The sequence below is a fragment of the Caenorhabditis briggsae genome, assembly GCF_000004555.2.
Source record: "Caenorhabditis briggsae complete genome, chrX, whole genome shotgun sequence".
In the NCBI taxonomy this organism is placed as follows: domain Eukaryota; kingdom Metazoa; phylum Nematoda; class Chromadorea; order Rhabditida; family Rhabditidae; genus Caenorhabditis; species Caenorhabditis briggsae.
The window spans coordinates 3,185,664-3,208,627 of record NC_013491.2 but is presented as its reverse complement, the minus strand read 5'-3'; the positions used below and the strand labels follow the sequence as shown (position 1 = coordinate 3,208,627).

At 37.7% G+C, this 22,964-nt stretch overlaps 4 protein-coding genes across 4 annotated transcripts; 2 read left to right on the top strand and 2 right to left on the bottom strand.

Moving 5' to 3' along the window:
* Positions 1-2,812: 2,812 nt before the first annotated feature.
* Positions 2,813-6,409, top strand: CBG01882 (the record flags this gene model as incomplete). The annotated part of the gene is made up of 7 exons (XM_045238962.1): positions 2,813-2,877; positions 3,084-3,240; positions 3,808-3,913; positions 4,532-4,872; positions 4,918-5,139; positions 6,104-6,252; positions 6,307-6,409. 7 exons carry the CDS (start codon positions 2,813-2,815, stop codon positions 6,407-6,409), a joined length of 1,143 nt encoding a protein of 380 aa, XP_045091962.1.
* A 1,048-nt stretch (positions 6,410-7,457) lies between these two features.
* Positions 7,458-9,924, bottom strand: CBG01881 (the record flags this gene model as incomplete). The annotated part of the gene is made up of 6 exons (XM_002643648.1): positions 7,458-7,586; positions 8,386-8,470; positions 8,530-8,657; positions 8,702-8,842; positions 9,613-9,737; positions 9,807-9,924. 6 exons carry the CDS (start codon positions 9,922-9,924, stop codon positions 7,458-7,460), a joined length of 726 nt encoding a protein of 241 aa, XP_002643694.1.
* A 5,195-nt stretch (positions 9,925-15,119) lies between these two features.
* CBG01880 lies at positions 15,120-19,521 on the top strand (the record flags this gene model as incomplete). The annotated part of the gene is made up of 4 exons (XM_002643647.1): positions 15,120-15,195; positions 15,292-15,563; positions 16,292-18,475; positions 19,453-19,521. The coding sequence occupies 4 exons, from the start codon at positions 15,120-15,122 to the stop codon at positions 19,519-19,521; spliced, it is 2,601 nt and encodes an 866-aa protein (XP_002643693.1).
* Positions 19,522-19,912: 391 nt separating this feature from the next.
* Positions 19,913-20,492, bottom strand: Cbr-lec-9 (the record flags this gene model as incomplete). The annotated part of the gene is made up of 4 exons (XM_002643646.1): positions 19,913-20,110; positions 20,164-20,281; positions 20,338-20,423; positions 20,469-20,492. 4 exons carry the CDS (start codon positions 20,490-20,492, stop codon positions 19,913-19,915), a joined length of 426 nt encoding a protein of 141 aa, XP_002643692.1.
* Positions 20,493-22,964: the final 2,472 nt, after the last annotated feature.

Sequence of the window (22,964 nt, the reverse complement as noted above, 5' to 3'; positions counted from 1 at the left end):
AATTAAAAGGCTTACACATTTCAAAAACTGTAGCCTAATCCACAAATGAAAGCTATTTTTAGCGAAAATCCGTCCCAATTAATCCATACCAGCGAATTTAACAAAAATAGAGCATCACTCTCAATTCCTTTCTATTCTATTATTTCTAAAACGTTCACTTGTTTCCTGATTCTTTAACTTTCAACTCCACAAAATAAGCGCGACTCTCTCTTATTTATTTTTAATCTTCTTATTATTATTAACCAATTTCCCGTTCTTTTTTTTCCATCAACAACAATTGATATCACTTTTCCTCCTCACCTCTCTACTTGAAAACCCTAGCAGCTTGTCAAAAAAACTACAAAATTAGATTTTATCTATCTCATAGCTTATCTTCAATTAGAAAAATTGACAGCTGCTAAGCATAGAGAACTCCCGTAAGTTAAAAAAAGTTGACCATTCTTCCCCCCCATCCTTTTTTGTTTGTATGTGCATTGTGGCGTGAAGTGTTCGGAGTTAGTGGTTTTGCAAGATTGCTCATTTTTCCTATCCGCCTAAATTCTTTCCTTTTGACAAGTGGGATAACTGCCTTGTCCTCCCACGCCCATTGCTCAGCTGGGAAATTCCTAAAATTTGCATTTTATCCTTTCGTTTGAAGCTCTGTAGATCCCATTTATTAGATAACTTCTCCTTGCAAAAAACCTTTTTCCAGAAATGATATCATTTTAAAAACAGGTTAAAAAATAATATGACCACGTGGTGATGAGTCTCGTGAGCTCATGTATCATTTTTTGAGAAAAAAACAAAACAAATGAAAGTAGCAACAGTTTTTTCCAACAGAAATTTTCCTTTTTCTTTAGAACGAAGGTATTTGACCTAGACAATATGCGCGGGTCTTTTCTCGGATCACTTGCAATGAGTGATGGTTGTAACTAGAGAGAAGAGACGCAGACACAGCGGGTAGGTAGTTTTTGAGGTCCTTGCGCACTATACGCGTTCTCTTCTCTTCTTTCTCGCCCTTGTTTCACGTTATATGTATCATTTCTATTTGTTCTACGACGATTTTTTTCGTCTTTCGGCCATCTCTGTTCATTCTTAGAAGTTTTATCAATTTTGTTTGTATTGGAAAATAGACTTCTGCCACGTGAGAAAGTTTTATTAGTAGACAATTCGTTCGCCTTTCACCTTTTTTCGGCTGGTCACGTACACCCATTGGGGGGGGGGGGTCTCCTTTTTTCCCAGTGTCTGTTGCGCCGTGATGGTGTACACACCGAGATTGATAATTTTCTATCTCTTTAGTCTTTTAGATATTGCGCTTTTCTGTGATCTGATCGTAGTTTTTATTTTTGTCTATTTTAGATTTCAATGTATTTTTATTGTTGTAAGCTTTTAGAGCTTTCAAAATCTTAGTTTTATTTCAATCTTCCATTAAAAAAATGTTATGTTTTGTTTGAAAAAATACAGTAAATACTCTAATAGATTTTCAACTTTAAACCCATACATCTCATTTCCTGTGAGAATTTCCAAGAAGTGATCAACTGACTAAATATTTATCATAACATTGGCAACATTTTATCAGTTAATCACTGTTTGATATCTCTTACAGGGAATGAGATATATAAGCTCAAAGTTGACGGTTGGAGTGGCGTTCTGTTAGAGTGTTTACGGTAATTATGATTTGAAATTCCTCGATTGATCTGAAACTGCTAAATACATCTAAAAAACACAATTTTTGTAAAATAAGACATATTGATCTGAAATATACAGTATAGGTCAATAAGATATACAAACAATTATGTTTTCAGTTGATTTTCGGTCATTTTGAACATTTTCAAGAGCTCCAGAGCTTTGCTGTCAAATTTCAGATCACTTTGAAATTTCAGGAGGACCTAAAACAGGCCTAGATTGGAAACTTTGCATTCATAGAATTATTTGATATGTCCTAGGATTTCAGCATTCTGCAGATTTCTGAAAGACACTCGTTTTTTCCTGTTTTTGTGAACTTCCAAGTTTTCAGAGCGGTAGAAAACTTGACAACCAAGCTCCAGACTCTCGAAGATGTTGAAAATGGTTAAATTGAACCAAAAACACGTTTTGTATATTTTATTGAGCGGTACTGTAAGTGCAAAAACCCGAATTGTTTTCTATTTTGTGCAAATAGATGTATTCTTCTGAAAATGCATATTTTAGTATTTTTCTATTTGAGCTACGCTAGACTAAACTATTTCTTTGATCCTCTGAATTTCCGAATAACGTACTTTCCCTTGATTTTATCTCTAGAATGCTAGATTCTTGACCTCAAAAAGCTCCGAGTACATAGTTCCTCTTGGAACAGTTGTTTTGTGCGATATGCACGTCTTCCAGACGTCCATGTCAAACCTAACTGACTGACAAGAGAAAAATATAAACCCATACTCTCCTTGTTTTCCATCATCTAAGAAGAAAAAAAAAGAACTAGAAGCCCAGAAGATTGTCAGGCCACACAGTGGTAGGAAAAGCGAGAGAGATATAGAGAGAATGAGTGAGAATGCGAGTGTGTGTGTACGTGAGCTTGTTCAAGGAAAAAAGAAGAGAGAGAGAGAGAAGCGGGGCCCGATGGCCCCCGCAAGAAGCAGCAGCAGCTCCCCGCTGCTTGTGTGTCCCTGGCGCCCCAACAGATTGATTCAGAACTCTGTGTTGCATGCATGCCTCTTCTTCTCTTGATAAGTCCTTCTAGGCCTTTTCTAACTCCTGAAGCTACTAGACAAAACTTTTTTACGAGGGTCCCCGAGTTAGTTGAGACTCTTTCGGTGGTTGAGACCCCCGCGCGGCGAGCATGGGCTTTTCGATTTCCATGCTTGTCGACAGTTTTGGCGATTTAGAAGAAGCGTACCGGGAGCTCAGATTTCGATTGACTAGGTTGGTTTGCAGTGTAGGCTCTCTTCCACGATTGTTGATGTTGTTATTGTTGTGCATCTTGCTCCCAATAGTTGATTTTTGCTCACCTAAATATCTATATACAATATATACAGCTGTTTACCAATATATATCCAACGCTTCTAGAGCTTATACTACACTCTATCTTATGTGTTACATCTAACTAACACCATTTGTTAAAGTTCCAGGGCGCCGATGGAAATGGGGCGCGAACGAGAATGGGAGACATGCGCAGCTCACTCGGCCCCAGCCTCGTTCTCAGTTCTGTCCTCATCGCCAGGATGTCGTCGGGCGGCTAGTTTCCCGTTCTTCGGTGACACCTCCATACAGGCATCCAGTTTGAAGGTAAGTTCTTTCAAAAAGTGCATATCTGGCTGACGACGTGCAAAAACAGAATACGCTAGGAGCGGCGGCTCGTGACAATGTAAATGGTGGTGGCGCATCAAAAAAAGAAATAAACGAGACGCGAATTTAAGAGACGCAGAACTTCTTAGGCCCCCAGCCTCAGGGCTTCTCAAAAAGAGTAGAGGGAGGAAAAAAATGAAAAAAAGAGAGAAGAAGTTGTTTCCTTTGCAATCATCTCCAAATCAAAGTTCAAAAGATCACGATTTGCTTCGAACCCTTCTTTCACCAAAGGGTCTTTTGAGAAAGTATGTATTTTCTAGATATAGAAGAAGAAGACACACGTGTACACACTCTTCATCACAATTGTCCTCTTCTGTCTGATTGGAAACGGGTATACTGTAGCTTTTTTTTATCGAACTATGCACTTCTTGTCGCCAGAAAACGACACAAATAAGTGTTTTTTTTCCATTTGCAACAAACAACCTCTCCCATTATTTTCTTTTCCTCTCTCTTGTTGATAACTGGATCTACCCTTTTCCCATCACCAAAAAACAATTTTCGTTGCAGGTCCGCTCGCAGAGCGAGTCCGAGGGACTTAACAAGATGCGGCTGACACAAATCAACTTGGATACAGTTCGCAAACGTCTCTCCGAAACGACGATCAAAGAAAAAGGTATGTGATTCTTAAATGATTAAGGTGATTGTCGATTGTCTTTGTAATGTTCTCATTGAACTTGAGGCTATTTTGGGAGGTTTGATTTGCTAATTAGGCTGGTAATTAAGTTGATTAGTAATGTGTCTGCAGAACGAGGAAGCTAGAAAACATTTGATAAGAATTAAGGAGATTCAGAGAACAATGAAATTACTGTAAACGTACTTTTCAGTTGATTTTGTGATTTTTTGTTCATTTTCAAAAATCTAGAGCTCAGCTGTAAATTTTTCAATCACTTTGAAAATGTTAGTACAGAGTTATGAAAATGGTCAAAAATCTACTGAAAAATACTCTCTTGTATTTTAGGAAAAGAAGGAAAAATTACTGAATTCGATAATGTATTTCAAAAATTGGGTTACTGTAGATTCCGTTGTCTAGTTGGCTTAAGGTGGAACATTAATCACTTACTTTTATCCTGTATTTCCCCAATTTTGGGTTACTGTAGATTTCATCAATTTCCCTTAAAGTTTTGTCAAACATGTTTGGTTTAACCTGTCTGATACGGTAGTTGACTTATGTTTTACAGACCGGTACTGTAGTTTCATGATAACCGAGCCATTAAATATTTACAATTTCCAGATGAAGGAAGCGACTACCAATCGCACAGCTCATCTAGCAGTGAGTGCGGTAACGATGACTTGGACCTTTTCTGTGCCGGCCCACTCGAGCTTCAAGAAGAGGAAAAAATCCGTAAATCTGTGCGTTTCGCAGACGATTGTGGACAAGACCTGACCATGATCCGTGTGGCTACTGAGCCCAGCGACTGTCCTCCAAAATTGAGCCCATCGGTGCTCCGTCGCTACCGTGGTGACTCGTTCGAAGAGGAGGAAGCTGTGGTTCGTGAGCCAGCGCCAGTCTGGAACTTGACGTTCAAGCAGCCAGCTGCTGATTATGTTCGCTTCAGAGAAAACCTGGAAGGCGTAAGTAACTCGGAAAGCTTCTAATTTTAAAAGAAAACCTTTCAGAATAAAGTTTCTTTGGAGAATGTGATTCTCAACAATGAAGCTTACAAAGTGTTCGGTACCGTCAAAGTGGGAAACATTGCATTTGAGAAGAGCGTGTTTGTGAGATACACTATGAACGGGTGGATTTCGTATATGGATAAAGCGGCCATCTATCAGCCGTCTACAAGCAAAGTCTACGATTGCTTCAAATTTGATATTGACCTTCCTTCTTCGGTGGAGAAGGTGAGAGTTGGGTGAATGGAGAAATTTCGAGTAGTTAGTGTGGGAGTAGAGGTAGATGGGAATGGTGGGCTACTGTAGTCCAGCTAGGTGAGTAAAAATTCTGCATGCTATTTTTTCTTGTTTGGGAGTCACTCAAAAATAACACAGTTCTAAATTTAGTCAAATCTGACGTAAAAATCTGGGAATCTCATCATCAAAAAATAGTGAAAATTCAGCATCTTAAAACTTCAAAACATAGGGTTTTAGAGTTTTGGAACCTAGGAAACTTGGTATCTGGAAATCTTGGGATCTAAAAATTTCAGAATCTCAGAATCTGATAATAGGATAATTTTGGAATTTCGAAGATTCAGAATCCCAAATTTGCTAAGATTTTGAGATAATGAATTTCTGGAATTCTGAAATTCCGATTTTACAAGATCACGAATTTCTGAGATTTTGATATTTTGAGGTTCTGAGTCTCAAAAATTTGGAATCATAGAATTTCAAGATTTCAGAACCACAGAAATTTTTGAATCAGAAAATCTGAGAGTCTGAAATTCAGAGATCCCGAGATCCCGAGAACCTGACAATCTGCAAACTTCAGAGTTTCAGAATCTAAGAATTTCAGAACCTAAGACTTCCGGAAATTCAAAATCGCAATATCTCACAATTTCCCCATCCATGTTTCTCAGAGTTTCAGAATCTAAGAATTTCAGAATCTGAGAATTCGAAAAACTAAAAATCTGAAAATCGAAAAATCGAAAATTTCAGTATCTCAAAAATTCTGATTACTAAAAACTCAAAAACTCGTAATATTCATTTATCGAAAAAATTGAAAAATTTGAATTTCCGAATTCAAGAAAACCAGAGACTCGAAAACTCAGAATCTCAGAAATTCAGACGCTTAGAGTTCGGACGATTTCTAAAAATTCTTATAGCTTGTCTGTTTGAAAAACTATTGAATGAATTACCCATATCTCATCAGATCCACCAAATCGAATTCTGCATCTGCTTCAAAGCGAACGGCACCGAATACTGGGACTCCAATTCGGGTACCAATTACGTGCTCCATTGCGAGCAAAACCATCCAGTTCTTCCGCCACCACAGCAACGTCGTGCTTCCTTGTTCGGCGGGTAGGTGATCCGTATTCAACATATCATAAAACCATGTTTTCTTTTTCTTTCCAGACACAAATACCTCGACAGAGACGATGCCTACAAACTCGACTATAACGATTGGGGGAAATTTGCGTCGTGGAAGGCGCTTAGTACCGATGGTCCGTACTGGTAGATTCAAAACACCACCTGCATCCTAAACATATTGCACATACCCATTTTTTGGTTTCGACTACGTACTGGTACGATATTAAAAAGTGCCCGGGTATAGGAGATGTTATTTTTTGTTTTCCTTTTCGTTTAGTCAGTTTTTTTCTTTCTATAATTTTGAATTAGTATTGCCCCCAGATTATATCGTCTCCTCCCCCTCCCCAACAAAAAAACTTCCCTGATTTTCATCCACTAATCGTTTTATTTGATTTTTTTTCCTTTTTTTTTGACTTTCTTGTTCACCCAACGTGTGCTGCTCGTGTGTGCTCATTGCCATAGACTATCTTCTTTGCCAACTCATCCCCTTCCAAAAAATCCTGGATAACAACGACAACGACCCCCCAGCCCCCAAATAACTTCCTTGCCATCAAAATTGTTTTCCCTTTTTCTTTTTTTTTCTTTTTTTGTCCTTTAATTGGACATGGTGTGCTTGTGTATTTTCTTTGTCTAGGGTACAAAATAATCCGGTATAGATTTTTTCCCCTCCTTCCCCCCCCACCCCCATCCTGAGATTAGAAATTCCCTCCCCACACGTCTTAATCATATTTAAGCAGCACCCAGAAACATCCAAATGGTGCTAAAACTTCGCCCCTTCAATTTTCCCCCGCCCCTTGGTCCCTTTTTTGTATGCAATTTGGTTCTAAAAATCGGTATAGAGTGTTAAAATTGTGATGAATGTGTTTTTTCTTGAAAACATAATTTTGGTTAGAGTTAATGGTATCCAAACATATATCCTATTATCCTATAATATTGATTTTCTTTCACATTCTTATGCTCGGCTCAAACTTGGTGTATCTGTAAGAACCATCGACAAAAAACCCTTTTCTTCGTCTCTTAATTTTTATCATCACCTCTCTCGTTCTTGTAGAATGTTAAATAAATTGTTTAAAAGTTTGATTTCTTTGTTTTTCAGGAATACAAATCAATTGAATAGTTCCATTTAGCACAACTTGAGATTCACAACACAATAATAAAAAAGAGATCAACAAGGGAAAAAATTGGGATATTAAAAACTAGATACGCAGTAGACTGGTGGAAAATGAACCGAAGAGCTCCAACGATTGCACAATTTCAGGGTCCGAACGGCAACGCTGCATGAACTCTTCCCTATTGATTTTTCCGCCGATGGAGATGTTGAGATTCTGAAAAACAATTGAAACTTCGAGAAAAAAAACGGTTCTTGATCAATTGCATGCTATCAGTTTCGAATCATCCAGTGCAAGTCACAAAATTGGGGCGTAAACAACATTTTGTGACTTACAGAAACTAAACACTTTTAATTGCCCCGTTTCATTGTTTTATCAAAAGTCTTGTACGTGCAGATTTGAAGGGAAAATTTTGGTTATTATATTTGGCTAGACTATTGGAGAATGGGCAATTAGACTTTATCAAGTCATTGATAATGTTGAAATATCTGGAACATAAAAAATAATTATCTCGAAATTCGAAAATTCGTACAATCTTATCGACTAATTGAACTGGAGGGCGTGCCAATGGCTGAGCTACAGTAACGCCAGCTGGCACGATTGCCACACGCTGTTTCAACACTATACACTATACCCCATCACGTCGTAATGCATACCGTAACACAAAAGAAATTCCAAAAAATCAATTTTAAAGCAACTGTTTTTAGCTTTGATGAAACTACCGTATTACCTCAAATATAAGCTCATCAACCCATCAACTTTGAGCTTCATTATCTTGATTTCTATGAAAGATATCAAAATTGTGTCAATTGATAAAATATTTCTTATTTTATGATGAATAATTCATCAGTTGACAGATTTTTCATACCTTTTACAGGAATCGAGATAATCGAGATGAAAGTTGACGGTTTGGGTCGACTTCTATCAGAGGAAACAAGGTATGAATTGTTTCTACGGAGTCTCACTTCAATTTGCTCAAATGTCACTACAATTTCTCAAATAAAAGTTTCCGTACCTTGAACACAACTTTCGTATGTTGTCGGCATATGGTGGCAAGCACAGCTGGTTTCAAAGACGCGTCAACCATCTGATACATCGATCTGAAGCAGCAGCAATGAAATGATTTTTGCGGTTTTTTCTAGAATCGCAAAAAACCCACTTCACAACATTAAATATCTCATTGTAGCCAATAGATCCTATGCGATTTGTGTCATATAGAGTGTAGATCCAATCCAGACGCTCATCAAGCGAACCTTTTGAAATTTTTGAGTAGTTCGTAATGAAATCCTAGAATTTTATGGATTGGGAGGAATATAAAATATATGTAATACCAAGAAAGTGACAGATCCGTTTCGAGCTTGGTCTATGTTCCGAAAGACGAGTTCGGCGTAGGCCTTGGAGTCACCCTCTGGGAAGACTGTTGCATACAAAGCGTGGAATTGTTCTAGCGCCACTGTTCCGTTGGGCCAAAGCTGGAATTGGTTTCGGGAGTGAGCGATAAATTCGTTAATTACTATGAATATATGCTCTTCAAACTCAATTATCTTTTTTTGTAAGACAGATGAACATTTTGCCTATTAATATATTGTTGCTAATTTGATGATCAACATTTTATCAGTTGATTAATTTTTGACATCTCTCATAAAGACCAAAATACCGTATTTTTTAACTAGAAGCCCTCCAACCCTTCAATTTTGAGCTCAATTATCTCCATTTCTGTGGAAGAAATTGAAAATTTTTCAACTGATAAAATATTGGTAATATGATAAACAATTTATTACTTGACATATTTCTGATATCAGTCACAGAAATCTTGATAATTGAGCTCACAGTTGAAGGTATATGTAGGTGGACTTCTATATATTAGAGAAAATACGGTATCTAGATATCCATGAGATATAGAAAACTTGCCAATTAATAAATTGTAGTTGATATGATGACTAACATTCTATCAATTGACAAGTTTTCAATTGCTTCTAAAAGAAATGAGCAATTTGAGCAATCACAAATTACCTAAATTTTTCAAAAATTACTATTCCCCTTTTTAGGTTACCCTTCGTTTATTTTAGATTAAATTTTGCTTTCTCCTAGATCACATGACGTATTTTTCCAGCTCAAGTACCCCCATTAGGTCATCCCTAGTATCTTACTGACGACAGCAAAGCTTATAAACTGTGTCCGCAACCACATGAATTTTTAACAAAATATTTTTTCTATATGACCCAAAGAAAAACTAACAAACCTCTTTGAATGACCGATAGAGTTGTTGAATTTCGCGTCTGGAGAAGTTGGTGATTTCAAACAAAGTCTCAATGGATGGTGGACGTGTTCGTTCCAGGGCTGGTTGGGTGTCGAGCTCTTCTTCCACTGAAAAAGTACTTGGAGAGTTTAAAAAATTGAAAAAAAAAGATTGTGACCCCTTTCAAAGCAACCTACTCTCAGATCGTCCACCAGTCTTTCCACTTATGAACAAAGCCGCCGGTGGGACACTAACCGCCAACGGGATCAACGCTTGATGGAGTGGTCTCGTACATGAGGCGGAGCCGCCAATCATAATCGCGTCTCTTAGTTAACTCGATCTAATAAACGAAGTGAGTTGGAGAAGAATGTGGAACGAAAAATGGGGTGGAGAGTAAAGATGTAAGACTAACTGAATGCTGTTGGGGGGGGGGGGAGATGAAAGCTTATGGGTTTCGTCGAGGCAACGTCGCGAAAAAGCAAGAAAGAGAGAAGAAAGAACAATAAAAAAATAGGGAGAGAAGGAAAAATGGTGTGGGGGGGGGGGTCCCCAAAAGTCGTCTTCTGCCTAAGTTAGCACAAAATGGGAGCGCATGGAAGGAAGGAAGCTGTTGGGGTGCGACTGGAGAAGTCTAAATGGTAGAGCTCACTGACTCTTCACATTTCATCTCGGACATTGGGAATTCAGATGAAGACAAGGGGGTTTTCTGGGTTCGTGTCGTTTTTCGAGTGTTGTCTCTCAAAGACGCTGTCATCGTTTGGCGTCCAGCATCAATATGGATTCTTTGTCTCTCATCTTTTGTTCTATGGGTCAACACGAGTTGTCCCAAAACACCAATATCCCTTGAAATCCTGGTTGCTTTTTCTTCCAATTTTAACATCTGGTTTCCGGCAGGAAGTGGTTTTCGGAGAAGGAGAAGGAAGTAGGGTGAGTTTAGGAACAATGAAGAGGATTCAAAAAAGGCAGAAAAAGAATTTAACAAGTAAGGAGGCACAAAAAAAGATAAAATCTTGAGAACAGGCAGTTTAGATTACCGTAGAATAAAAAAGAAACAAGTTCTGGTAGTTACCGTAAACAGAATTCTCGGTTCTTGTCAAAGATATTGAAAACTTGTATACTGATAAATTGTTGATCATAATATTATCAGTACTTTATTAGTTGACAGATTATTGATAACGTTAAGAGAAATGGAGACAATTGAGCTCAAAAGAAACAAATGCTAGTAGATGTAAACGCTTTTCTCAAGTTTGATCCAATTTGTCTGGGTTACTGTAGAAGATATGAAAAAGTGGTCAACTGATAAATTGTTTAACATACTTTCATCAATACTTTATCAGCTGAGCACTTGTTGATATATTTTTAAGGAAGTGAGATGTGTGGACTCAAAGTTGAGGTTTTGAGGGAAAGTTAAAGTGTTTATGGAATCCACGTTGAAACGTAAGTAACGGTTTTGGAGCATAAGTAACAATTCATTGAATTACGCAATCTTGAAAAAATTCAAAATATTGTGGTGACGTTATTTCAAACCTGAAGCGCCTTTAATCCATTTTCAAACTTTTAAATCATCGTTATCTGTTAAAATTCAGAAAATTCACTAGTGATGGAGCGAACAACTCTCAAAACTTGAATGAGACTTTTTAGAGAAAAAAAATGGATAAAGAAAAGAGAAAGCGCGCCACGAAAAAATTTCCACCTGACCAAAACGAAATTATAATAATTCCGAAGCGTCACCATGACGATTTCCCCTAGCCTATTTTTTTACTTTTTCTATTTTTTCTCACCCCTGACTCACCCAGATGATAGTAGACAAATGGGTCCTCTGGAGTTTTGAATACCATTTTCGAATCTGAAAACTGAGAAACATGAATATGAGATTTGTTATATGAACTTGTAAGGGTCAAAAGAATAAAAGAAATGTCCGGAAAATAGGACACATCGGAAACCAATGTGATGCCTGACAAGGTTCGTTAGCTAGCCAAAGAACAAGGTCCTGGATAATGTCCATGTCACATATTCGACTAGATCATCTCTCTCGTATTCTTACAAATGTTTTGATGGTTTTTCGAGGATGACCCTAGTACGTGTTGCAGCCATGCATATCAAAATAGTATGTCTTGTTTCGAGAAAAAAAAATTGCGAACGTTCATCCTTGTAAATATGATGAATAGGAAGCTAGATAGGAGTTGAGGGGAGTTGATCAAGTGGAAAAGGTTTCTTTGAATTAAAAACAATACTCCTAAATTGGGGCAAACGGAAACAAGCAGATGAAGAGGTATGTGACAGGAAATGAGATTCTCTAGATCAAAAAAATTATATTTTTTCTTTTTCTTTGGGAATTTAGAAATCAAAATTTTTGGAAATTACCACTTTCTAAAATTAGCTGACCATGAAACTCGCTTAGAGATTTTGTGGCGTTCGTTGTAACCAAAAAGGATTATGTCTTATCTATTTAAGAGCACCAGAAAACTCCAAGTCGGATAAAAAATGACGACACATTTCGAGAAACATCCTCGTCGTCTCTAATTTTAAATCTTCGGACTCGTGGTTTTTGCATTTTCTGCTCTCTAAAAAAGAACACAAAACGCGCCAGACCATCACGGAAACCGGGTGGAAAAACAGAGAATTTGATACCAGCAAACTTTGCTTGTCTATTTATAACTAAAAGCATTCTTTTTTGCTTTGGGAGGAAGACAAAAAGGGGATAAAGTAGCTCTCTCTTTGAATTCCCTTTGCATGAGGATCGTCTAGCGCATTTGGTTAATGAAAGTTTCTGTGGTTTCTGCTGTCCTCTCAAAAGTGGCAACAATTGAAAAATGAAAAAAAAAGCCATGGATTGAGGGCAGACCCCAAATGTTGCATTTTATATTTCAATTTATTTTCCAATTTCCTTTTGTCCTGACAGTTGGTGATGATGGGTGATGGATTAAAGGATAAAAGAGTGACCAACATTTCGACAATTTTTGTTGCTTTTTGTGGAAATGGAATTTATAAACATGAGGAAGTGGATTAGGCAGACTAGAGTATGTTTTTCTGAGAGAAAAGGTCGAAAATGGGAATGGAAAAAGTTTTCAGCTGTGATAAATCTATTTGTGATGATTGTAATGAAAAATTTTAAGATATACATAGAAACAGGGATTCGTGTCATGTAGGAAATTCAGAAAAAATGCTATGGACAAAAAGAAAATTGAGTTATTTTCTCGGAATTCTAATTGAAATGTTTCTACAGTGCAGCCGATAAATATTTAAAAAAGTGTTTTCAATTGAGTTTTACCATTTTCAAAAGTGGAGATCGGTGGTCAAATGTCAATTTTTTGGAATGTCTTAGTTTTTTCAGCTATTTGCCGATTCTGAAAGTCTTTCTTTTTGACCCGGTATGGTACTGAAAACGCGAAAAACGGTGTTTTACAGAATTGGGCGGAAAGCTGACAAACTAGGAACTTTCAAAATCTTTGTGAATGCAATGTTTTCAATATAGGTTTGTTTCAAAACCTCTGGAATTTTCAAAGTGATTCGACACTTGAAAGCCGAGCTCCAGACTCTTGAACATTGTCAAAATGAACTTAAAACGCGTTTTATCTCATATTCATGGTCAGCACTGTACACGATCCCAATTCTTACCACAGTCAGATGAGCAAATTTTTTGTTTCAAAAATTATTCATGAATTTTTTATAACCATCTAAAAAATTTCACTTATCTTCAGAAATTTGATAAATTCAGTGTATATTTGAGTTGGTAAAACTTTTAAATTAAGATTTTTGAAAATTTTTATAAAGGAAGTCACTTGAAAAGTTCGAAAAATATTTGATGTTCCACATCACTTCCGGCTGAGGAACGCGGTTAGGAATTTAGTTGACAAGTTATGGAGGTACGACTTTTACAACAAAATTATGCCTTAATTTTTTCAAACTTTATCAACCAAAAAAAAATTGAAAAAAAGCGAATTGTTATTTTTATTTTGAGACAAAGCATTCTATATTTTACAGGTTTCTCAAACCCGAATTTTTATTTCCAACAGAAAACTACAAAATACTTTCTAGCTCTAATGACAGATTCAGCTGTACCCACTAATTATCCATCAACCTAAACGTGATCATACATATACTCTTCAGCATACTTGCAACAATTTTCTGTCACGTAAAAAATTTTGCAAAATAAGAGTGTCCGTAAAAAATGATTTTTTCACAAAAAAATTTTGAAAAAAATGTCTGAAATTTCAAAAAAATTTTAAATTTGGAGAACCCGGGCCCGCCGAGCGGGCCGGGCCGAGGGGTCACGGGCCCTGGAAATCTTCGGCCCGGCCGGGCCCTGATTTTGCAAGTATGCTTTTCAGGGAGCAAAACTCTTCTTTACGCATAGAAATTCGTAAAAATCCAAAATCTGAAGAGCTGAGTTTGGTATAATCGAAAAGACAAATTATTGCTTACTGATAGATGCTATGGGAACGAGTGCTCATGCATGAAAATTATCAAGGAGGTTGGCAAACATTAGGAGAGCTTGGACTTAGTCCTAAGGATTGGTGGAGGATTTGTAAAACTAGGAATTCGAAACTCTCCTTGTTCACAGCTCTACTGAGTTTTATAGCAGAGTTTAGCGCTCCCAACCCAGACGAGCAAGGCACTAAAAAAAATTACTTGGGAACAAATGACGAGAGAAGAATTTGTTAAGTGAAGATTGGTGTCTAGGCAAATGAGAAAAGAAAAAAAACGAAGGTATTGTGTTGGTATTGCCAAGGAATCTATATTTTTTGCTTCTATATCTGTCGATGTGTGTCGTGTCTGTGAGAGAGAAAGAGCGGATTAAACCGGATAAGACGAGGCGGGCGGTGAGAGCTCTTATCATATTTTGATTATATTTTCACTAATAGACTCTCCCTTTCACACTTCCAAAATTTCTGTGACTTTTTTCCTCACCTCAATTTTTTTATTTCCTATTTTTACATTATCTCTTCAGTTCCTTATCAAATTTGATATTGTATTTGTTTTTTGCAAAATCGCAAAACCACTTTCCTCCTCCTTCTTCTTCTTCTTCTTCTGCTTAAAAGTCTTCCCTCCTAGGCGAAAAAGGGAGAAGACGTCCTTGGGCCATTTCCTCGGACAAACTGCGCCCGTGGCAGCTGCTGGCCCGCCCATCAAACGCGCAAACAACATATGACACCTCACTCGATTGATTCTCCGTACGCTATTCCGCACGTTTTATGTGGTTTACTTTTGTCCTTTATCAAACTTTGTGTAGTGGTACTAATAGAAAAGACCGTTAATGTACTTTTAAGAGGCTGTTAGAGAAGATAATCTTATTTTGTTTTAGATTGAAACTATTTCTTTAGGTTTTTTTGTCTTTCAGAGCTAGACTTTTTAATTTTTCAATTTTTTTCAAAACTGTTAATGACACTTCTTCGATAATCATTGTAATTTTGTTCTTCTTATTTTTGTGTCTATTCATCTCACACTTCTTTTTATCATTGTTCCTTTCTTTCCTTCAAAAATCAGAGTTTTTTTCCAGTTGGGTAAATATGACTTCCACACGTCCGAAACGAAACGTTCGAAACACAATACAAGCAGCTCCAGTTGAAGATGATGCCACTATCGGTAAGTTTTCTCTTTGAACATTGCTAATCCCAATGTCTGGCAATCTCTTCTGCTCTCCTTTCCTTTGGACTATTGACCTCGCTCTTTTTTTTGCAGTGCGCAACACACTGGACAGACTTGTGTATACAGTGGACGTGATGGCAAGATTCGACCAGACGCGCCGCGATATCGCAGCCGTGCATCGGGGAGAGACCACGAAGACAATGGCACAGGTCATGACCGAGGCGAGATGGCATGAGCACGCGACAAAGGCCAAGAAAGACTGTCCGTTGGGGAGTACGAGGAAGAAACGGTATTACACTATTGAGGAGGAGTCGGATAGTGAGGAAGAGGAGGATGATCCGAATGTTCCGAGTACATCAGCCAAAGTATGAGAGATTTGGAGGGTTAGGAAAAGAAAAAATAACTAGAAATTGCTCAGATTTTTAAAACACACATTGTCTCTCAGAAATCGGCAAGCAGCTGAAAAATAAGGAATTTTCGAAAAATTCTGTGAATGCGAAATTTTTGACCTGGGCCTGACTCACATTATTCAAAATTTTCAAAGTGGGCGGACTTTTGATAGTCGAGCTCCAGTCTCCTGAAAAAAGTCAAAAGTGGCGAAAAATCAACTGCAAATTAGCTTTTGTATTTTTTATTGACTAGTGCTGTATATTGAGATACAAAAAAATATATAGGAAAAAAATATAACCCCAAGAAAATTACAATGAGCAGAACGAACAGCTATTTTTAGAGCAATTTTTAAAACCATCTTTTCGGAAGTTTGAATGCTTTTGCTTTTTTTTTTTTTGAGAGAGAGAATGAAGTTTCAAAAATGGCCCGAGTAAATTTCCCGATTCAACGCTTTGCGTTTTTGATTTCAGAAGTTAACTCCACACGTTGTGTGAGATTACGCCCTTTTGTGCTAGAAAATCGAGTTTTGATGCTAAACCACCTGCGAAATCTATGAGATTACGTTTACTTCCATAGTTTTTATTTTCTTCATGTTTAAAATCATATGTACTAGATGAAATTCTAGTTCCGATTTTCTACCAAAGCGGAAATGTTTCCAATTTCAGACTTATCACCATTTCTCTCAATTCTCATGTATTTTCAGAAAACTCCCAAGCCAACACCGGAAAAGAAAGTGCCAACTCCATCAAAAGCAAAACTAGCAGCGATGAAGAAAAAAGAACAGGCTGCGAAGCGGAAGGCAGACCGAGAAGCCAAGAAATTGGAAGCACTTAACGAGAAAGATGAAGATGAGGAGAAGGAAGAGGAGAGTTTTGTTGGGATGCCCGTGTTGGAAAGTGTTGGTGATCTACCAACAACATCTTATACTCCGAATTGTGCCACACCGGAATTGGTACCGCCAAAGTTTAGTCCAATTATACCGGAGATTACTGTAGAGGAGTACAAAGAGAAAGAACCGGAGCAGGGAGATGTCCCTGAGAGAGATGCTGAGCCTGCAGTAGAAGAAATGATGGAGGTTGATGAACCAATGGAGCAGGAACCGACGGTTCAGGTGCCAGAAACTCAGTTGCCAGAAGTCAGTATTCCAGAGCCTGAGCAAATGGAAGTGGATGATCCTGTAGCGCCAGAAGAGAGCATACAGGAACCGGCTCCAATTGATTTTGCTGCTCAACAGGAGACTTCTAAGGCCGATGATAAGCAATCCATTGCCCAAGAAGTTGCTGACCAATCCACTACCCAAGAAGCACCAGAGAAAGCTCTCGAAGAGACCCATGAAGCTCCGAAAAATGTTCCTGTTGAGCCGGAAGCGACAAATCCACCACCGGAGGAATTGCTGGCCAACTCGCCACCCCCTGAAAATGTCAATCAGGACGAACCAGCTCAAGATCAGTCGGAAATTGCTCCAGACCAAATTTCTGGACCACCTGCTCCCGAACCATTAGAACTACCGCCTCAAGAACCTTCACCAGTGGAAACTGCTGCTTCCGAAAACAGTGTGGAGCCAACTCCAGAGACTTCAAGTGTTCCAGTTCAACTGGACATTCCAACAACTCCAGCCGAGGCTGTTCAGGAAGTTCTTGATGTTCCAGAAGATGATTCGCTCGCCCAGGAAGAACCAGAGACCCAACCAGCTGAATCTGGCTCTAAACCCACAGAAGATATCAAACCTACCGCATTCGAGGATCTTGACATTCAACTCCCAGAAGCCCCTCGACGTCCATGGACTCGACCAGGAACCACAGTTGACATCATAGACTACAAGAATCCTGAAGACGCCAACTACTCACCGGAAGAGCGAGACATGAAGCCGTGGCTTGGGAACGATGTCCCCTTATACCCATTGGACCTTCTTCCTCCAATCGACAACACTCCCGGACGTGTTTGGTATCCAGAGAGACGCTTCTGTGAGACTACAATGCAAGAAATGCCTGCTATCGGACCAATCAACGAGTTGGAGACCCTTGAACTGTCTTTCATCCCTGAAACGATATATTTGATGGATTCAGAAAAGTATGATTTGATTGTGAAGCGAATGTTGGAAATTGAAATGGACACTTTGAAGAAGAAGATTCAACAACCCAGACTACAAACCAGCACTAGAGTTGAAATAAACACAAAACTACATGCTCTCGAAGCTCAGTACAAGGATTTGACAGAGAAATCGGCGCGACTTCGGCTTCAAATTCTATGTTTGCCAGAATACCAACAAATAATTCCCGATCGATCGTTTCTGGTGAAGTATGCATTTTTCGATCACACCTGGTGGACTAGCAATCGGAAATGGTTTGACAAGTCACTCCGAAAAATTGGGCATGTCACTCAACAGGATTTTCTGGATCAGTTCGAAGCCACCGAAGACCCTACAATTCTTGAATTCCAGAGAGAAATGCTAGCGAATGCAAAGCAGTTAGAGGAAGAAGCTGCCGAAGAAAAGATCCGAAACTTCCAGTTACCATTGGTCAGTGATTTAACTAACCATCCATCACACGCTCGAGACCGAATGATGATTTTCCGAGAGAAGATAGCACGATACTTCCAATATGAAGATTTTGAACGATGCTATATGACGGACCCAGCACTACGGGAACTCTACAAAAAGCTCCGACCAATACCATTCTATAACGGTGTGATCCTGCAGGAAGCTCATGAGGAGCTGTTCGCTTTGATTTCGCAATACAAGAAGAGATTTGCAGTGGAGAACCCAGTCAATCTGCTACCGAAAGCTGGAAATGAAAAGCTGCCGATTGAGCGAGACATTGTGAAGATTGTTGAGCGATGTGCACAAGATCTTGTGGATACTGTGGTTCTAAGAGAGTTGACGGATTTGGTGAGTATATTTTTAGAAGAATTTCTGGGATTTCTTTTCTTTGGTAATCTAAAATTAATATATCAAAAAAGGCCTTTGTATAGACTGACCCCTTCGTGATCTGTTTGTACTGTATATCGAAGCTGGCTTGGCAAAACGAATATCCAGTTATGCCTGAATTGTGCCCGGATCATGCTCACCGCTTGAAAGTACAGTTTTGAGCGTTACTGACGCCCAACTAATGATTCAAATGGCGAAAATATGAAAGCCATATGCTTATAATTACGGCAAAAAAAATTATATGCTACCAGATTCAGTACCGGTCAGTAAGTTGTATCAAAACGTATTTTCCGTTGATTTTTAGCTATTTTGACCATTTTCGAGAGTCTAGAGCTCGGCTGTCAAGTTTCAGATAGCTTTGAAAATTTTGCATTCACAGAATTTTTTCGAAAATTCCTTTTTTTCTGCTATTTACCCTTTTCTGAAAGACCCCCCTTTTGGTCCGTTTTGTACTAAAACTTAGAAAAAACTGGTGTTTTGCAGAAATCGACAAATAGCTGAAAATCTAGGATTTTTTCAAAAACTCTTTGAATGCAAAGTTTTCAATTTTGGTATGTATAACACCTTTTAAAATTTTCAAAGTGATCGAACATTTAATAGCCAAGCTCCAGACTTCTGAAAATGGTAAAAATGGCGGAAAATGAACTGAAAAAGCACATTTTATCGACCAGTACTGTAGGTCAAAGCTAGGCCGAATGAATATGTCCTAGATATCCCCAAAATGTGCCTAGAGCATACCTAGTGTTATTTTTCCGCTTACAAAACAAGCTACAAGCGTTAAGAAGGTTTTTGCCCGACTCTTGCTTCATTGGTGCCTGATGATTTCCTCAAATCACAAAAAAGATAGATATGAGTTCTAAGGAGTATACCTGTGAAAGGTTCTGAATGTTAATTTTTTGAAAAATCGATATTCAACATTCGAAAACAATATCTTACAGTCCACCTTCCCTCATCGAGTTCCAGCACACAACAACTCTGTTCAAAGACTTTCTCAGACCGATTTATAATTTATTTGCTAAAATCCAACATTTTGTTCATATTGAACATACTACCTATTATTTAAATTCTTGTATTTTTTCCTGAATAATTTTTAATTTGTAAAACGCACCTCAGTCATTTACCCCCCCCCCCCCCCACATCTTGCTTTACCCACTCGATTCACTAATCTCGTACTTGTAGTCTCAGTCAGTTTCTCAGCGATTTGTATAATTTTTTAAGCTCTTTATGCTTGAATTCATTGTTTTAGAGTTGTTGTCAAACTAATAAAATTTCCTACATTTTGCATTTCCGTGTATGCCTCTCTCTCTTTCTTCAAAAATGTGATAAGGAGACATGATCACAAGACTGTGCATGTGTTTATTTGAATTGAGAAAAAAAAATAAAGCGGAATTGAAAAGTTTAGTGGAATTGCGAAAATTGAATGTTGTTGATATGGACATTTCCCTCCAACGCAATAGCTTGGATGCTCTCGAATGGAAGACGATGTGGGAAGTCACCGAGGAGAACTCCGTTAGTGGTCACGTGGAAGTATCCTGGGTAGACGCGGATTTGAAGGTCAAAGGCCTGGTCGTGGTGGAGTGGGTTGGAGTGGCTGATCTGAAATAGAATTTAATGCCTTTTTGATTCCATAATTCCCAAAATTAAAGTACCTCGCTTCCCCAAGCGTTGTCAATCTTGGCGTTCAATACGATCGACTTGGTCTTCTCCCATCTGAAGCTCATGTGAAGAGCAATGTTTCCTCCAGAGAGCAAGTTGATGACGAAGTCCCTAAAATGTGTTGTCTTATTTTTTGGTTCCTTTTAGATGACAAGATCTCAACTCACTTGTTCTTATGCTTCACCAATCCGTTGACAGCGATTTGAAGTCCAGAGCGAACTCCGTATTGAAGAGCATAGGATCCCGGGACGGACTGAAATGGATTTATGAGGACTTAAAAATAGGAAAAAAAACTAACTGGGTTGAAAATTGGTTGCGCCATTATTTTTTGATAAGACTGGAAATTGAAGAATCTCGAGTTTTCCACCCTTCGCTGTCTTATATTTGTACTTTTTTCCTTATCAAGTCTTCCCTTCTTCTAGCCCAGCTGCCATCCCGCTGAAGTTTGGCAGTGTAAACTTTCAGTATCACTAAAATGACGTGTCATGGTGCCAACTGTTGCGCTGGTGTTGACGAAACGGCTTGGAAACATTTTATGAGTTTCTTCGATAGTCATCGTTATGTATAGCGAGTATTTCACGTCTCGGTGAGTTTGTGATATGTGACATTTACAGCGTTGCTTGCTAAAACTGGGAAAGATGATTATAAGAGAAAATATAACTTTAAAAAAGTTGGGTGTGAAATTTTCAGAAATTAAATCATCAAGTCGGAGCTTGGAGATTACATAGAAATGATGAGAAGGCTAGACTTGGGAATTATGTTCATGTTTTTTGAACGTTCAAAGAGATTAGTTGCTAATGAGATTCTGATTTTTTGCTCAAGCATCGTTTGAAATAGTGAAAATGCTTCGAAATCAGAAATCATTGTCAAACGAACGGCTGGAAATGGAACTGGATACATATATTAAGTGAATTCATTAATTTTCCAAATTTTTTGAGCTCTGAAGACTTTTTGATTTCCCAGCATCGAATAATCCCTCCCAAAACTGTTTAGAGCGGACTGTTTTCCAAATTAGAGCATGTTGGAACACAGTATGACAAAGGCGCATGCGAAAATTCCGTATCGAGTTTCGAGCAGCACTACACTTGATTTTTTTCCTCCGACTTGTCGCGTTTCTGTGAGGCGAAATTCAGAAATCATGAAAACCCAAAAATTCCAAAAATTCCAAAATACCGAAATTTTGCAAGTGGGAATGTTCCGAAATTCCGAAATCCCAAAACTATAAACATCGATATTTTCCAAAATTCTGAAATCGCAAACTATGAAAGTCGAAATATCCCAAAACTCCAAAATCCCGAAATCATGAAAATCCAAAAATTCTGAAGATTCCAAATTATCGAAATATTGCGAATCGGATTATTCAGAAATTTCGAATTCCCGAAATTATGAAAACTGAAGTGTTCCGATATTCGAAAATCCCAAAATTATGATCATTGAAACTTTCTTTAAAATTTCCGAGATTATGAAAATTCAAAAATTCTGTAGATTCAAAATATTCCGAAATTCCAAAATTCCGAAATCAGAAAATTATGAACATCGAAAAATTTTGGAATTCCAAAACCCCGAAATTATGAAAATTGAAATATTCCAAAAATCCGAAAAAACAAAACATTGAAAATCTGTGTTTTCGACGTTCCCTGAATTTTTTAAATTTTGAAAGAAACGTTTTTCTAGTTTTCCAGAACTTTTTACAAGAAATGGCTTAAATTTCTCCTTCCGCTTTTGAACAATTTTTTGACCGATTTGAATGTGTATGTTTTTGCTTTCTCCCAAATTATTTTCTTGAACCAATTTTGCCATTTTCGAAGTGAAAAATTTTTCCAGGAAAATTCAAAATCCGATTTATTGAATTGCCCGGAAATATTTACCAAGAAAAATTCAATTTTCTGATTTCTATGAATCAATTATGCTTTCAGGTATGATTTTTCACGTTTCACCTAATCAAATAATCTTTTTTGCAGGAAAATCAAATAGAATATTTTTAGAAAGCAAGTTTCAAGCACAATCATGTTCTATGAAACTTAAATTTTAGATGTTTGCGTTATAGTTCGTTTTCTTTTAAAGTTTCAGACTTCAAAAACAAAGAAATCCCTTCCTTTTCCAGCGATTGAAGTTCTTTTTGTATAGCTTCGATACTCTTAAAACATCAATGTTCTCTTCAAATACCCCAACAAACTTTAAGGTCATTTTCTTTGACTGGCCCAGAAATTCCACTTTTTTCAATTGCTTTTTTACAATGTTGACACATTCCAGAGGTCCCTTTTTACCTCTATGACGTCAAGCATTTTGGGTCAACGACATGAAATGCTCTCACAATGTTACAACCATCAATTCGCACACTTCTCTTATCATTCTACCAGTGCTTCAATATTTTAAATGTCAGGATACTCTGGAAGAGAAGAAAAGAAAATTCTTACACTGCAATAACAAAATAAATCATGTCGCAAGATAACATTGGAAGCTCCTCGCATTGTTTCAAATAACAGATCTATGACATTTGGACCAAAAAAGTGGAGCCGGAAGAAGTTTGTCATATACATTCCAAAAATTGTCGAGTTGGGATTTTGAACGCGGAAGTTGTGCAAAAACACATATCAAAAATAAAAGCGTTCTCGTGGGAATTAGGTGACAGACACTGTTGTTGTCATACATCTAACATAACAATTTCGGTATTTTCAATTTGTTAGATTGGTTCTGGAAAATGCGAAAAAATTATATGAAACAAACACACAAATTGTGTTTTTACCCTTTTCCAGAGAACGTAACGGATTCAGAATACAAATATTAGTTTTTT